This window comes from Eretmochelys imbricata, chromosome 6 (assembly GCF_965152235.1).
Source record: "Eretmochelys imbricata isolate rEreImb1 chromosome 6, rEreImb1.hap1, whole genome shotgun sequence".
Taxonomy (NCBI): domain Eukaryota; kingdom Metazoa; phylum Chordata; order Testudines; family Cheloniidae; genus Eretmochelys; species Eretmochelys imbricata.
In genome coordinates this window covers 3,736,812-3,753,488 of record NC_135577.1, presented here as the reverse complement: position 1 = coordinate 3,753,488, position 16,677 = coordinate 3,736,812, and the positions used below count along the sequence as shown (strand labels likewise).

Here is a 16,677-nt window from a genome sequence, read left to right as displayed (position 1 = left end):
TGGTGATTGGCATCCTATAAACAGCTAGATAATCTGAAGTACTCTTAAACATTTTACAGGTTTTACATTCCACCTCCTGGGGCCAGGAAAAGGTTACTCTGAAACCAGGAATGGCTCTGAAGATATCAGGTATGGCAGCAAAGAATTAGTATGTTCCACCTGTATCAAATTTTCTGGTCCTTTGATTCCAAATTTCTTGCTAAGACTAGTTGAATTTTTTTCTTGAAAAGTGTTTTTGATGGGAAATTGGATTTTCCATTCAACTGTTTTTTCCATTAAATTATCTTTTCCCTGGAAATGATCAGCTTTCCATCAAAAAAGCCAAACTGCCCTCCTCCCTAAACCATGCCTGTGGAACTCTGGTGATGTTGTAGGGCAGTTCAGCAAGAGGAGAGACCATTCTGCATCATGGGAGACGTAGTCCAGCCTTGGGATCCTGGCCCATGGAAGAGATTGGTGGTGTGTGATATAAGAGGCACCCCCGTGGTATTTCTGAGCTGAAAAATTATGTTTTTAGAGAAAAGATTTTGGTCTCCCCCCTCAAAAACAAAAAAACAAAAAAACACGCTTTGTGCATCAGCTCCACGCAGTACCCAGCTTGCACTGAAAACAGCAGAATGAAATATACCCCAAACCTCATACTCTGTGACTCTGGTAGAAATTGCATCATTGAATTACACAGTAAAAAAGAGTAGGTCAAATTAATCCCCGGGGCACCAGTTACACCGAGGGTGGCTTTGGTTCACTGAATGCATTAATTAGGTGTTGTGTCTCTCTGAGCTCAGGTATTCCCAGGGGCTTCAGGAATCATATCGCATAGATCACACATCTCAGTATAAAACTTCCTGAATGCTCCAATCTGGCAGTTTCTATCAATGGGGAAACACCACCATTTCTCTTCTCAGCAGGTACGTGCTATTGTCCTGAATTACAGTCACACGCACGCACGCAGACACCACAGGGATCAGCAGGGATTGAATTCCAGACCTCCAGCACTTAAAGCCTCAGCTCCAACTCCTACCCCTTCAGCTAAAGGAGCGACCTCCTGGATTGGAAAAAATAGGCACTTACCTAGTCAATGAAGCCTGGGCTTCCCATGATGTCTCTAGGTTTTCATACAGGCTCCAGTAAATGCCAAACAGCTTAATCAGCACAGTGAGCAACTTTACCACAGAGTGTGGAAAGACTGACATTCCTTTACTCTCACCCCTTCTTTAGTTAAGGAATAATCCTTTCAGACTGATTCTCTCGCAGCACAGTCACAAGTTACTCTTTTCTGTTTGGATTAGTGAACAGGAGTGTTTGTGTGGGGGGCATGATTAACCTGCGTGTCATTGTATTTGCACAGCGTGTGCATTTTATCGAACACCTGGAATGACCAGCTGTGAACATCTGGCTCTGTGGACTAAGCCCTTCCCAGAGTTCGTACTGATGTAAATTAAGAAACTGATCTCCATTTATCTTCTCTTACCTCATTACAGAGAAGGGACAGGTTTTCTGCACCATCCACCTGCCCACATCTCTGTAGCAACCTGATCTCTGTTCAGCGGAGATGGAGAAGGGAAATCACTCGGAGGTGACTGAGTTCATTCTCTCAGGACTGACAGATCGTCCAGAGCTGCAGGTTCCCCTGTTTGTGGTGTTCCTACTGATTTATGGTATCACCCTGGTGGGGAATGGGGGGATGATCTTGTTAATCACGATTGATCCCCAACTCCACACCCCCATGTATTTTTTCCTCAGTAATTTGTCTTTCTGTGACCTCTGCTATTCCTCAGTAATTTCCCCTAAGATGCTGCTGAATTTCTTTGCCAAGAGGAAAAGCATTTCTTACACTGCCTGCGCTGTGCAAATGTATCTCTCTATCGTTTTTGCAGATGTTGAGTGCCTCCTGCTGGCTGTGATGGCATATGACCGTTATGTGGCCATCTGTAACCCACTGCTCTATACGGTCACCATGTCCAGGCAGCTTTGTAAACAGCTTGTGGTTGGTGTGTACATTGTGGGGTTGGTGGATTCAATGATACACACGTGTTGTACATTTCGGCTGTCATCCTGCAGCTCCAACATCATCAATCATTTCTTCTGTGACATCCCCCCGCTGTTAGTTCTCTCCTGCTCTGACACCCGCATCAATGAGATTGTGACGTTTGTCTTCATATGCTGCATTGTGGTGAGCAGCCTTGTGACAATCCTCCTCTCTTATGTCTATATCACTTCCACCATCCTGCAGATCCACTCTGCTAAGGGCCGGCACAAAGCCTTCTCCACCTGCACTTTCCACTTAACGGCTGTTGCCCTTTATTTTGGCACCCTCCTCTTCATGCACTTACGTCCCACCTCCAGCTATTCCATGGACACAGACAAAATGACCTCAGTGTTTTACACGCTGGTGATCCCCATGTTGAACCCCCTCATCTACAGCCTGAGGAACACAGAGGTAAAGGATGCCTTGAGGAAAGCAATGAATAAACTCCTAACGAATTCTTGAATCTGATTAACTCTGTATTGGTTTAATTGTGGGGAGTGGAAACAGGTGAATTCAATTCCCAACCCATTGCAATGTAATTCACAAAGCTCATGGTAGTATTGTTCATTATTGTATTGTTATTACTGTTAATTTGTTTGTATTTCAAGAAGGTCTGCAGGCCCCAACAGAGATCAGTGGACAAAACGTGGGAAGAATCACAGGTCCAGAAAGAGAGAATGATTCTGTAGGTTGGTGGCTTAGGGGCATTCACCTAGAGGGTGAGATGCTCAACTTTATGTCTCTGTTCCAATGGTTATTTAATTAGTTATGCACAGTAGAACAACTTTGAAAGGTTTGGTCACAGAGACCCCCATTGGGACTGGCACCTTATGTGCTGAAATTACCTCTGATCCTGTTTTCCCGCCACCCTGGGCCTACACAACCCTGCCTTATTGAGCCAGACATGCTAGCCTGCTGCAACACAGACCAAGGTCTGGGCCACACCGCCAAATCTGCAGATCTAGACTGAAACTAGCTCAGCCGGTTACCCGTTTCCGGCATGGAGACGCCCAGTTCCCATGGTATCTAATCCCCAAACAAATCTGTTTTACTCTGTATAAAGCTTATACAGGGTAAAATGATAAATGTTTGCCTTCTATATCACTGCAAGAGAGATATGCACAGCTGTTTGCCCCCCTCCCCGGTAACAAATACTTACACTGAGTTTATAAATAAACAAAAGTGATTTTATTAAGTATAATAAGATGGATTAAAGTGAGTTTAAGTCATAACAGATAGAATAAAAGAAATCACAAAGTAAAATGAGCAAGGCTACTCTTAATAAACTCAGAAATCAGTTACAAATGTTAACTTCTCACCCAAGTTGTTACTTCAGGTAAAATCCTTCTCAGGTCAGATGCCTTTTCTGACGAGGGTCTTGCCTGTTCTCACCCACCCCTGTGGTTACAGTCCTTTTGTATCCAGGTGCTTGCAGGTATCTCTGTGGGGTGAGGAGGCCGTCTCTTAAGCCAGCTGAAGACACTCATTGTTTGCCTTCCACACTTAGATAGAACATCCCTAAGGCAGAAAACCTTTGTTTCAAATTCTACCCTACTCAGGAGAAGTACCAGCTTCAAGATGGATTTCAGTATCAGGTGACATGATGTTGCATCGCATAAAGCTTTATGGAAATATGCTTATGAATGTAAATATGACATGACTGGAATATGTTTTATTCTACATATGCCATGTAACATATTTCTGCAATGGTTCTGAATACGGAATACATTCCTCCTATTTGTATGCATGTATCATTTTTGTATTCAAAGTTATGAATATTGGCTATGTACTTTTCTAATTTGAAATAGCCTTAGTGAAGCAGTTGGTCAGCTTCCTGAGAAAAGATTATCCTCAGTAAGTGCCCAGTCAAGAAACACTTAAACCAACAATGAACATGGAGACACCAATCCACATCTGAGCTTTCCCCGGAATACGGTTTGGCTGGTAAGGAACTGAATCATGCATGGACATGTGACTTGCCCACGTGACTCCACAACTCCATCTTGGAGCTGGAATTCTACACAGAGTGGGGGAGGGGTGTCCACCCACAAGAGAAAGTCTATTTAAACCCTTGGGGAACCCTCCATTTTGTCTTCAGCTGGCTCAAGACATATCCTATGGGGGTGAAGAGGCTACCTGAAAGAAACTAGGCAAAGGTCAGTAACTAAAGGGGGTGTGAGTGATTGCTGAGCCCAGACTAGAAGGAGACTAGTCTGTAAAAGAAAGCTTACTGGAATACCTCTGAGGGTGAGGTTTTATCTGTATTCAGTTTTCTTACTGTATTAGGCAAAGACTTGCATGTTCTTTTTTATTTTGTTTGGTAATTCACTTTGTCCTGTCTGTTACTGCTTGGAACCACTTAAATCCTACTTTCTGTATTGAATACATTCACTTTTTACTTATTATTTAACCCAGAGTATTTATTAATACCGGGGGGTGTGGCAAACAGCTGTGCATATCTCTCAAACAGTGTTTTTGAGGGCAAACAATTTATGAGTTTACCCTGTATAAGCTTTATACAGGGTAAAATGGATTTACTTGGGGTTTAGACCCCACTGGGATTTGGGCAACTGAGTGTTAGAGACAAGAAAACTTCTTAAGCTGCTTTCAGTCAAGCCTGCAGTTTGGGGGACATGGTTCAAACCTGGGTCTGTGTTTGTATCCAGCAAGTGTGTCTGACACAACCAGGCAGAGTTCTGGAGTCCGAAACTTGCATGGAAAGCAGGGGAAGAAGTAGTCTTGGCAAATCAGTTGGAAGCCCCAAGGGGTTTCTGTTATCCAACCCATCAAATTCTTCCTGGTTTGACCCACAAATACACAGGAAGACTTGCAGGTAAACAGAGCCATCCACAGTCTATTGATTCTCAAGCACCTTTAATGACTTCCACTTAATGTGTCTAAATCAGTAATACAAGTTTATATCTTATTCTCCGAACTCAGAAATAGAAATAATCCACATAAACAAATAGGATGAACACACTTAGTAGTTTATAAGTTTTATAATGATATGTTACATGGGGCACTTAGCATAAAGCATATTCCAGTGATGTCATATTAATAAGCATATTTTCATAAAGCATATGGAGTGCAGTGTCACACAGAGCTTTGCCCAGCCCTGGACAGAAGGGGGAATTGAACCTGGATCTCCCACCTCAGAGATGAACTATTGGGCTAAAAATTACAAAGGGAAGGACCACAACTGCCTCCTACAGTGGCTGTCTTGCATCCGGCACCTAAACCGTCCCCCCGCACACAAGCATTGTTTTTGGCGAAGCTATTAGGAGTATTTGTGACACGTTTGTGAAGAGTTTCAGGTCAATCCAAACGGTATTGTTTTTGACAATAAATGATTAGTCCAGAAGAAATTCACCCATTTCTACACACATTTGTGTCCCAAAGCTGGAAAATTACTGAAAGAGACATTTGGAGAGGTGACCACCAAATAAAGTGGAATACTTTTATCTAAGGTTTGTATCATATTAAATAGATCTCACGGGAGAGACAGTGATCCAGGCCAGCTGATGTTCTGTCCCTCTCTGTTCAATTTCAAGAAGAAAAGACATTGCAACAACATTAATTCCATTTGCTGTGCACACCTGTTGTCCTGGGAGCAAAGATGCTCCAGCGAGTAAATCTCAAAGTCATCAAAGCCAAATTTAACCTCTGCCACCCAAGGAAGCAGCAACAGATGTACTAAGGGTAATGTTGGTGTTGATAGCAAGCAGGGAAAGATTCATCTCTAAATCTGATTTCTGGGTTCTGAGCAGCTACTGCTTCCGTCCTTCTCAACTCATTGAAAGTGAAGTGAGGAAAAACAAAGAGGTACCACCAAATCTTGTGCAAACAAGTCAGTTTCAGAGCACTTCAGCCTTTAATTTAAATGACAGTGAGCCATTCATAGAATCATAGAATATCAGGGTTAGAAGGGACCTCAGGAGGTCATCTAGTACAACCCCCTGCTCAAAGTAGTACCAATCCCCAACTAAATCATGCTAGCCAGGGCTTTGTCAAGCCTGACCTTAAAAACTTCTAAGGAAGGTGTCATAAATATAAATGGAAGGGTAAACCCCTTTAAAATCCCTCCTGGCCAGAGGAAAACTCCTCTCATCTGTAAAGGGTTAAGAAGCTAAAGGTAACCTCACTGGCACCTGACCAAAATGACCAATGAGGAGACAAGATACTTTCAAAAGCTGGGAGGAGGGAGAGAAACAAAGGGTCTCTGTCTGTCTATATGCTGCTTTTGCCAGGAATAGACCAGGAATGGAGTCTTAGAACTGTTAGTAAGTAATCTAGCTAGGTATGTGTTAGATTATGATTTCTTTAAATGGCTGAGAAAAGAATTGTGCTGAATAGAATAACTATTTCTGTCTGTTTATCTTTTTTGTAACTTAAGGTTTTGCCCAGAGGGATTCTCTATGTTTTGAATCTAATTACCCTGTAAGGTATCTACCACGCTGATTTTACAGAGGGGATTTCTTTACTTCTATTTACTCCTATTTCTATTAAAAGTCTTCTTGTAAGAAAACTGAATGCTTTTTCATTGTTCATTGTTCTTAAGATCCAAGGGTCTGGGTCTGTAGTCACCTAGGCAAATTGGTGAGGCTTTTTACCAAATCTTGTGCAGGAAGTGGGGTGCAAGCTTTTGGGAAGTATTTTGGGGGGAAAGACGTTTCCAAACAGCTCTTCCCCAGTAACCAGTATTTGTTTGGTGGTGGTAGCGGCCAATCCAAGGACAAAGGGTGGAATATTTTGTACCTAGGGGAAGTTTTTGACCTAAGCTGGTAAAGATAAGCTTAGGAGGTTTTCATGCAGGTCCCCACATCTGAACCCTAGTGTTCAGAGTGGGGGAGGAACCTTGACAGAAGGAGATTCCACCCTAACCCTAGGTAACACATTCCAGTGTTTCACCACCCTCCTAGTGAAAACATTTTCCATAATATCCAACCTAAACCTCCCCCACTGCAACTTGAGACCATTACTCCTTCTTCTGTCATCTGCTACCACTGAGAACAGTCTAGAGCCATCATCTTTGGAACCCCCTTTCAGGTAGTTGAAAGCAGCTATCAAATCCCCCCTCATTCTTCTCTTCCGCATACTAAACAATCCCAGTTCCCTCAGCCTCTCCTCATAAGTGATGTGTTCCAAACCCCTAATCATTTTTGTTACCCTCCACTGGACTCTTTCCAATTTTTCCACATACTTCTTGTAGTGTGGGGACCAAAACCGGACCCAGTACTCCAGATGAGGCCTCACCAATGTCGAATAGAGGGGAACAATCACGTCTCTCGATTGCTGGCAATGCCCCTACTTATACATCCCAAAATGCCATTGGCCTTCTTGGCAACAAGGGCACACTGTTGACTCCTATCCAGCTTCTCGTCCACTGTAATCCCTAGGTCCTTTTCTGCAGAACTGCTGCCTAGCCACTCGGTCCCTAGTCTGTAGCAGTGCATGGGATTCTTCCATCCTATGCACTTGTCCCTGTTGAACCTCATCAGATTTCTTTTGGCCCAATCCTCTAATTTGTCTAGGGCCCTCTGTATCCTATCCCTACCCTCCAGCATATCTACCTCTCCTCCCACTTTAGTGTAACCTGCAAACTTGCTGAAGGTGCAATCCACACCATCCTCCAGATCATTTATGAAGATATTGAACAAAACCAGCCCCAGGACTGACTTTTGGGGCACTCCACTTGATACCGGCTGCCAACTAGACATGGAGCCATTGATCACTACCCATTGAACCCGACAATCTAGCCAACTTTCTATCCACCTTATAGTCCATTCATCCAGCCCATACTTCTTTAACTTGCTGGCAAGAATACTGTGGGAGACTGTCAAAAGCTTTGCTAAAGTCAAGGAACAACACATCCACCACTTTCCCCTCATCCACAGAGCCAGTTATCTCATCATAGAAGGCAATTAGATTAGTCAGGCATGATTTGCCCTTGGTGAATCCATGCTGACTGTTCCTGATCACTTTCCTCTCCTCTAAGTGTTTCAGAATTGATTCCTTGAGGACCTGCTCCATGATTTTTCCAGGGACTAAGGTGAGACTGACTGGCCTGTAGTTCCCTGGCTCCTCCTTCTTCCCTTTTTTAAAAGATAGGCGCTACATTAGCTTCTTTTAATCTTCAATCTTACTTATTTTGCTTATTTTTCGGTCCCTATTTCCCTTACCCGAAATAAGCAATTCGAAAATAACAGACTAGTAACCTCTTTGTCTGTTCTCCACCCACCACACCCAAAACTCACATAAAATCACTACCAGTGTCTCAAAGCAATCAACTGTGCACAGACCCTGCTCGACTACACCACTGTGACAGGTTGAGTCACAGAAAACCCTTTGGGACTGCCACCCAATGTGCTGAGTCTCCCTCTGAACCTGTTTTCCCTGCAAGCTTGGGACTTCAGTACCTTACCTTGTTGAAGCCAGATACACTTGCCAGCTGCAAACACAGATGTAAATCTGAACCACGCCCCCCACAAGCTGCATGCTTAAGTGAAAACAGCTAAAGTAATGCTTCTGTCTCCAGCACTCAGATACCCAGCTCCCAATGGGGTCCAAACCCCAAATAAATCCATTTTACTCTTTATAAAGCTTATTCAGGGTAAACTCACAAACTGTTTGCCCTTTATAACACTGATTGAGAGATACACACAGCTGTTTGCCCCCTCCCACCCCCCCCCCCAGCCAGAACTAATACATACTCTGGGTTAATAGATATGTAAAACTTGATTTTATTAAATACAAAAAGTACCATTTAAGTGGTTCAAAGTAATAACAGACAGAAAGAAATGAATTACTAAACAAAATAAAATAAAACACGCAAGTGTACACCTAATACAGTAAAAAAAAGAAAACCTAAATGCAGGTAAATCTCACACTCAAAGATGTTGCAATATGCCTGTTTTACAGTCAAGACTTCCTCCTAGTCTGGGTCCAGCAATCACTCACTCCCCTGTAGTTACTGTCCTTTGCTCTAATTCCTTTCAGGCATCTCCTTGGGGTGGAGGGGCTATCTTTTGTGACAGCTGAAGACAAAATGGAGAGGGCTTAGCAGGGGCTTAGATTATCTCTCTCTTGGAGTTGGAAACCCCTTCTGCTCTCCTATGTAGAATCCAGCTCTAAAATGGAGTTTTGGAGTCACATGGGCAAGTCACATGTCCATGTATGACTCAGTTCCTTACAGGACGAGGCCACATTCCCAGGAAAGTTCACATGTGGATTGGTGTCTCTCAAAGATCATTGCTAGCTTAAGTGTTTCTTGACTGTGCACTTTCAGAGTCTTTTCTCAGTAAGCTGACCAACTGCTTTACTGAGGCTACTTAAAATCAAAGAAGTACAAAGCCAATATTCATAACTTTGAATACAAAATGATACATGCATGCAAATAGGATGAATATATCCAGTAGATCATAACCTTTGCAGGGATACGTTACAAGGCATATCTGGCATAAAACATATTCAGTGGTGTCATGTTTACATGCAGAAGCATATTTCTATAAAGCATTATGGGGTGCAACGTCACACTCTGTTTCACAAACTATAAGTTATAGGAAATAAATAAAATTAACAAAAGAATTGGGAGGGAGCTGGCCTGCTCGAAGATATTTTGTAGCAGCATCTGCAGACATGCTGCAGAGATCTTGAATGTTAACCACCAATTTGGGGATGTCAAGGTTCCTCCCCCACTCTGAACTCTAGGGTACAGATGTGGGGACCTGCATGAAAAACCTCCTAAGCTTATCTTTACCAGCTTAGGTCAAAACTTCCCCAAGGTACAAAATATTCCCCCCGTTGTCCTTGGACTGGCCGCTACCACCACCAAACTAATACTGGTTACTGGGGAAGAGCTGTTTGGACGCGTCTTTCCCCCCAAAATACTTCCCAAAACCTTGCACCCCACTTCCTGGACAAGGTTTGGTAAAAAGCCTCACCAATTTGCCTAGGTGACTACAGACCCAGACCCTTGGATCTTAAGAACAATGCACAATCCTCCCAACACTTGCACCCCCCCCCCCCTTTCCTGGGAAATGTTGGATAAAAAGCCTCACCAATTTGCATGGGTGACCACAGACCCAAACCCTTGGATCTGAGAACAGTGAAAAAGCATTCAGTTTTTTTACAAGAAGACTTTTAATAAAAAATAGAAATAAATAGAAATAAAGAAATCCCCCCTGTAAAATCAGGATGGTAGATATTTTACAGGGTAATTAGATTCAAAAAACATAGAGAACCCCTCTAGGCAAAACCTTAAGTTACAAAAAAGATAAACAGACAGAAATAGTTATTCTATTCAGCACAATTCTTTTCTCAGCCATTTAAAGAAATCATAATCTAACACATACCTAGCTAGATTACTTACTAAAAGTTCTAAGACTCCATTCCTGGTCTATCCCCGGCCAAAACAACTACAGACAGACACAGACCCTTTGTTTCTCTCCCTCCTCCCAGCTTTTGAAAGTATCTTGTCTCCTCATTGGTCATTTTGATCAGGTGCCAGCGAGCTTACCTTTAGCTTCTTAACCCTTTACAGGTGAGAGGAGCTTTCCCCTGGCCAGGAGGGATTTCAAAGGGGTTTACCCTTCCCTTTATATTTATGACACGCCCCCCAAATCTCAGCTAGGGTGAAACACTGGCTGGGATTTCTTCCTGGAGCTCTAGGAAAAACAGAGTTAATAAGACATATGCATCTCTAAATATACTACCAAGTACATAAAGACTAACAATATTTTCCACATCTCAAGGACGATTTTAACCAGTTGACTCTGGGAAACTTTCACGGGAGAGTGCATCAGCCACTTTGTTAGAAGCTCCTGAGATGTGTTGGATGTCGAAATCAAAATCTTGGAGAGCTAAACTCCACCGAAGAAGTTTTTTGTTAGTTTCCTTGACGGTGTGAAGCCACTTCAGTGCAGCATGGTCGGTTTGCAGGTGGAAACGCCGTCCCCAAACATATGGGCGTAGCTTTTGCAGAGCGTAGACAATGGCATAACATTCTTTTTCAGTGACTGACCAGTTGCTTTCCCTCTCAGACAGTTTTTTGCTGAGAAACACTACAGGGTGGAATTCTTGATCAGGTCCTTTCTGCATTAAAACTGCTCCCACACCACGCTCGGATGCATCTGTGGTTACTAGGAATGGTTTGTCAAAGTCTGGGGCCCTTAGTACAGGGTCAGACATGAGTGTCGCTTTAAGCTTGTTAAAGGCCTTCTGACACTTTCCGGTCCACTGAACAGCATTTGGCTGTTTCTTTTTGGTTAGGTCTGTCAGTGGGGCAGCGAGGTTACCTTTAGCTTCTTAACCCTTTACAGGTGAGAGGAGCTTTCCCCTGGCCAGGAGGGATTTCAAAGGGGTTTACCCTTCCCTTTATATTTATGACAGGGGAATATCCTCCTTTTTGCATCCTGCCCTGACATTGACATTTTCAATGAGAACTGTCCCATGGACCTCCGGGTCACAGGAGGCACAGAAGCAAAGGAGAAGGATTATGACCATGAATCCTAGAGGAAGTAGGGGCATAGTGATTCCTGGGCACAGACCTAGAGCAACGAAGTTGGGAGTTCCTGAATACAAAGATTGCTGGCTGTTAGTTGTTTCTACTGGTGTTCAAGGAAGCAGGACTTTATTTACATTCTTTGTAACCTCTCCCTCCCTGCACCGCATGGATTATACCAAAGAATATAGCTGTCTTGTATCATCAATTTTTTCCTCCTAATACAATCAACCCTGCAATGCCTCACAGGTTGGCACCATTTAGGAGAAGGAGGCACCAACATGCCCCAGAGCACAGATAATACCAACCAAGCCTGCACACCCATGGGCGATAATTTCTGCTCCCATAGTGAAGAAGGGTAGAGTCATCACTGGGCCTGACATGGATCTCCTTGGTGGGAGGTGATGACGATAATGGCCTTGTACATCTGCAGCCATGGATCAGTGCATGGGCCCATCCCTGTGGTGACTTCACCCTTTCCCGTCAATCAAACATTCCTGTCAGTCAGCACCACACCTGTGGTGTTACTGGGATATTTTCTAGGTTGGTGGTTGTGGCATACCAGGGTCCAACGCAGACTAATCAGCAGCTGTGTCATACCTGCCTGCAACTTTGCAATGCCTTGCTGAAGTGGTTTCCACCGCGCCACTCACAAACAACTGTCTCACATGCAAATCACACCCTGAACCTGTGTGTGTAACTGCAACCTGGCCAGGAATAGTTGGGTTACATTCAGGATCTCACCACCCTTGGTTATACTGCAGGGTGACCCCAAAACAGGCCCCAGTCTTCGATTTCCCTCCAGAAATTTACATCATGTGCTGCCAAGTCCTCTCCTGGACAACATAAGCTACACTGTCCATTATTTCTTTAATAGCACTAACATTCATGCCACTTAGTTTCTCAGGCACTTCTATTTAAACACACTGGATTAGATAAAACAATAAAACAAAGTGTATTGACTACAAAGATAGAATTTAAGTGAGTGCCAATAAGGAGTCATAGAAGTCAGAGATGTTTACAAGAAAAATTAAGCTGGAATGCAACTTGTGCCTACATTAACAAATGATGTGAAATTCAAAGCAAAAGTTTCCTCACCACATGCTTTCAGCAGTCTTACTGACCAAACTTCTTAGCTCTGGACCCCTCCCCCAGTTCAATTGCTGCTTCCTTTTCCCCTTCAGAAGCAGTGAATCAATGGACAGAGAGAGAGAGAGAGAGAGAGAGAGAGAGAGAGAGAGAGAGAGAGAGAGAGAGAGAGAGAGAGAGAGAGAGAGAGAGAGAGAGATTGGTGCCTTGAGATGTCTGCCCCTTCTTTTTATAGTCCTATCCCTCCTTTGAAAAACATTTCCACCTGGTTTCCAGAAGACAAAATGTCTTTGTAGAAAGATGTTCCCTGCTGCTTTTCTCTCACCTTTTTTGGGCTTTCTTTGTTTACCTTCGTGCTTGATGACTCTGATTACTGTTAAGACACAAAATTAACCATCACACACATTTCTTTGTTTAAGACAGAATAGTTTGCCAGCCTCCTTTTGAAACATGTATTCATAACATGATACAGTGTAATCGTATAACTTCACATACATTATAAAATATATTAATATTTCCGATGAGAGAATGACTATTTCTAGTTGATGCATAGATTTACTTAGCATCTTACAGCTGAGATCTCTGTGCAGATAATATGCATACAAGCGGGATAGTTTTGTAAACTGCAGAAGTCAGTAGTATGCTGTGGCATCCCCCTGAACTCCTCTGGCCATCATGTGGTCTCCATCAAGCAAAATGACTGAACATGTCTTTCATACTTTGGGGAGTAACTAGCAAGGGAAGAACATGGGATACCATGGTGATTGGCATGCCATTCGTAGCTCAAAAATCTGGAGTACTCTTACATGTCTTACAGGTTTACTTTCCACCTACTGGGGCCAGGACAAGGAGGTTACTCTGGAACCAGGAATAACTGAGAAGATACCAGCTACAGCCGGAAACAATTAGTATGTTTCACCTGTATCTAACTTTCTTGTCCTTTGATTCCAAATTTGTTGCTAAGGCTGGTTGAAAATATTTCTTGAGAAGTTTTTTTGATGGGAAATTGGATTTTACATTTTACTTTTTTTCCCAAGAAATTATGTTTCCCCTGCAAATTGTAAGCTCTCCATCAAAATACCAAACACCCCTCATCCCTAAACCATGACTTTGGGACTCTGGTGATGTTCCAGGGCACTTCAGCAAGGGGAGAGACCATCATGAATCATGGGGGCCTTACCCGTCAAAGACTAGTAGGGTGTGTAGTAAGGTGGTGTGTAGTATCTGAGGAACCCCCATGGTACTTCTGAGTCGAAATATCAAGTTTTTACCTAAAAGATTTTGGTGTCAAAAAAAAATTGTGGATCAGGTCTTCGGAGTATCCAGCTTGCACTGAAAGCAGCAGGATGAAATATGCCCCTAACCTCACACTCTGTAACTCTGATAGAAATTGCATCATTTAATAACACTGTAAGAAAGAGTAGGTCAAATTAATCCCCAGGGCACCAATTACACCGAGGGTGGCTTTGGTTCACTGAATGCATTAATTCGGTGTTGTGTCTCTCTGAGCTCAGATATTCCCAAGGGCTTCAGGAATCATATCCCATAGATCACATATCTCAGTATAAAACTTCCCGAAGGCTCCAAACTGGCAGTTTCTATAAATGGGGAAACACCACCATCTCTCTCTCTCTCTCTTCTCAGCAGGTACGTGCTATTGTCCTGAATTACAGTCACACACACACAGAGACACCACGGGGATCAGCAGGTATTGAATTCCAGACCTCCAGCACCAAAAGCCTCAGCCCCAACTCCTACCCCTTCAGCTAAAGGAGCAAACTGCTGGGTTGGAAAAAATAGGCAATTACCTAGTCACTGAAGCCAGGGCTTCCCATGATGTCTCTGGGTTTTCGTACAGGTTCCAGTAAATGCCAACAAGCTTAATCAGCACAGTGAGCAACTTTACCCCAAACAGACAAGCCAAGCCACAGAGCTCCCCTTGCCCAGAGAGGGTGGAAAGATTGACACTCCTTTCCTCTCACCCCTTCTTTAGCTAAGGAATAATCCCTTCAGACTGATTCTCTCACAACAGAGTCACAAGTCACAGTTTTCTGTTTGGAGTAGTGAACTGGAGTGTTTGTGTGGGGGTCATGATTAACCTGTGTGTCATTGTATTTGAACAGCTTGTGCATTTTATCGAACACCTGGAATGACCAGCTGTGAACATCTGGTTCTGTGGACTAAGCCCTTCCCGGAGTGAGTACTGATGTCCATTGAGAAACTGATCTCCATTTATCTTCACTTACTTCATTGCAGAGAAGAGACAGGTTTTCCACACCATCCACCTGCCCACATCTCTGTAGCAGACTGATCTCTGTTCAGAGGAGATGGAAAAGGGAAATCACTCGGAGGTGACTGAGTTCATTCTCTCAGGACTGACAGATCGTCCGGAGCTGCAGGTCCCCCTATTTGGGTTGTTCCTCCTGATTTATGGTGCCACCGTGGTGGGGAACGGGGGGATGATCTTGTTAATCACAATTGATCCCCGACTACACACCCCCATGTACTTTTTCCTCAGGAATTTGTCTTTCTGTGACCTCTGCTTTTCCTTGATAATTTCCCCTAAGATGCTGCTTAATTTCTTAGCCGAGACAAAAAGTATTTCCTACACTGCCTGTGCTGTGCAAATGTATTTCTTTGTTGTTTTTGGAGATGTTGAGTGCCTCTTGCTGGCTGTGATGGCGTATGACCGTTATGTGGCTATCTGTAACCCGCTGTTCTATACAGTCACCATGTCCAGGCAGCTTTGTAAACAGCTGGTGGCTGGGGTGTACGCTGTGGGTGTGGTGGATTCAATGATATACACATGTTGTACATTTCGGCTGTCATTCTGCAGCTCCAACGTCATCAATCATTTCTTCTGTGACGTCCTCCCTCTGTTGGCACTCTCCTGTTCTGAAACCCGCATCAATGAGATTGTGATGTTTGCTTTCATGAGCTGCATTACAGTGAGCAGCTTTGTGACTGTTCTCCTCTCTTATGTCTATATCATCTCCGCCATCCTACAGATCTGCTCTCTCGAGGGCCGGCACAAAGCCTTCTCCACCTGCACTTTCCACTTGACCTCTGTGGTCCTGTCTTTTGGCACCCTCTTCTTCACGTATTTAAGTCCCACCTCCAGCTATTCCATGGACAGAGACAAAGTGACCTCAGTGTTTTACATGCTGGTGATCCCTATGTTGAACCCCCTCATCTACAGCCTGAGGAACACGGAGGTGAAGGACACCCTGAGGAAAGCAATGAATAAACTCCTAACCAATTCTTGAATCTGTTTAAGTCTGTATTGGTTTAGTGGTTGGGAGTGGAAACAGGTGAATTCAATTCCCAGCCCATTACAAAGTAATTTCGCAGAGCCTGTGGGAGTATTGTTCTTTATTGTATTATTATTATTATTATTATTATTATTATTATTATTGTATTCTGACAAGTTCTGCAGGTCCCAACTGAGATCGGTGGACAAAACATGGGAACCATCATAGGGTCAGAGAGAGAGAGAATAATTTTATGAGCTTGTGGTTAGGGGCATTCACTTAGAGGGTGACATATTCAAGTTCACCTCTCAGGACATTGGGTGGCAGTTCCAAAGGGGTTTCTGTGACCCAACCCATTACACAGAGTTCAGGAATAAAATTAGGAATACAAAAGTATGTGTGTGTGGTCGGAGGTAGGTAGTTTAGGTTGGACATTAGGAAAAACATCTTAACAGTGAGGGTGGCTGTGCACTGGAATAATTTGCCCAGGAAGGTTGTAGAATCTCCACCACTGGAGATTTGTAAGAGCAGGTTACACAAACACCTGCCAGGGATGGTAGATAATACTCAGTTGTGTTGTGAGTGCAGGGAAGTGGAGTAGATTACTTCTTGAGGTCCCTTACAGTCCTGTGATCCATGATTGCATAAGGAGCCCTGTACTGGGAGGAAGGGGGACGCCAGCCCGAGCACTGGGCAGGGCAAGGGACACAGACCCACCAACACTTGATATTCAGCTCCACTGTACCCCCCAACACATGCACACACAGAGTGCCTAATGCACACCAAATGCGCACACACACACACACAGA

At 43.6% G+C, this 16,677-nt stretch overlaps 2 protein-coding genes across 2 annotated transcripts; both read left to right on the top strand.

Moving 5' to 3' along the window:
* The first annotated feature begins 1,552 nt into the window (after positions 1-1,552).
* On the top strand, positions 1,553-2,491 carry LOC144266323 (olfactory receptor 5W2-like). Its single transcript, XM_077819772.1, has one exon. The coding sequence runs from the start codon at positions 1,553-1,555 to the stop codon at positions 2,489-2,491; it is 939 nt and encodes a 312-aa protein (XP_077675898.1).
* A 12,453-nt stretch (positions 2,492-14,944) lies between these two features.
* Positions 14,945-15,883, top strand: LOC144266628 (olfactory receptor 5G9-like). The gene has a single exon (XM_077820071.1). It carries the CDS (start codon positions 14,945-14,947, stop codon positions 15,881-15,883), a length of 939 nt encoding a protein of 312 aa, XP_077676197.1.
* Positions 15,884-16,677: the final 794 nt, after the last annotated feature.

What these genes read in the sequence shown, in the direction of transcription:
- LOC144266323 (XM_077819772.1), top strand. Translation starts at nt 1,553, where the DNA reads ATGGAGAAGGGAAATCACTCGGAGGTGACTGAGTTCATTCTCTCAGGA.
- LOC144266628 (XM_077820071.1), top strand. Translation starts at nt 14,945, where the DNA reads ATGGAAAAGGGAAATCACTCGGAGGTGACTGAGTTCATTCTCTCAGGA.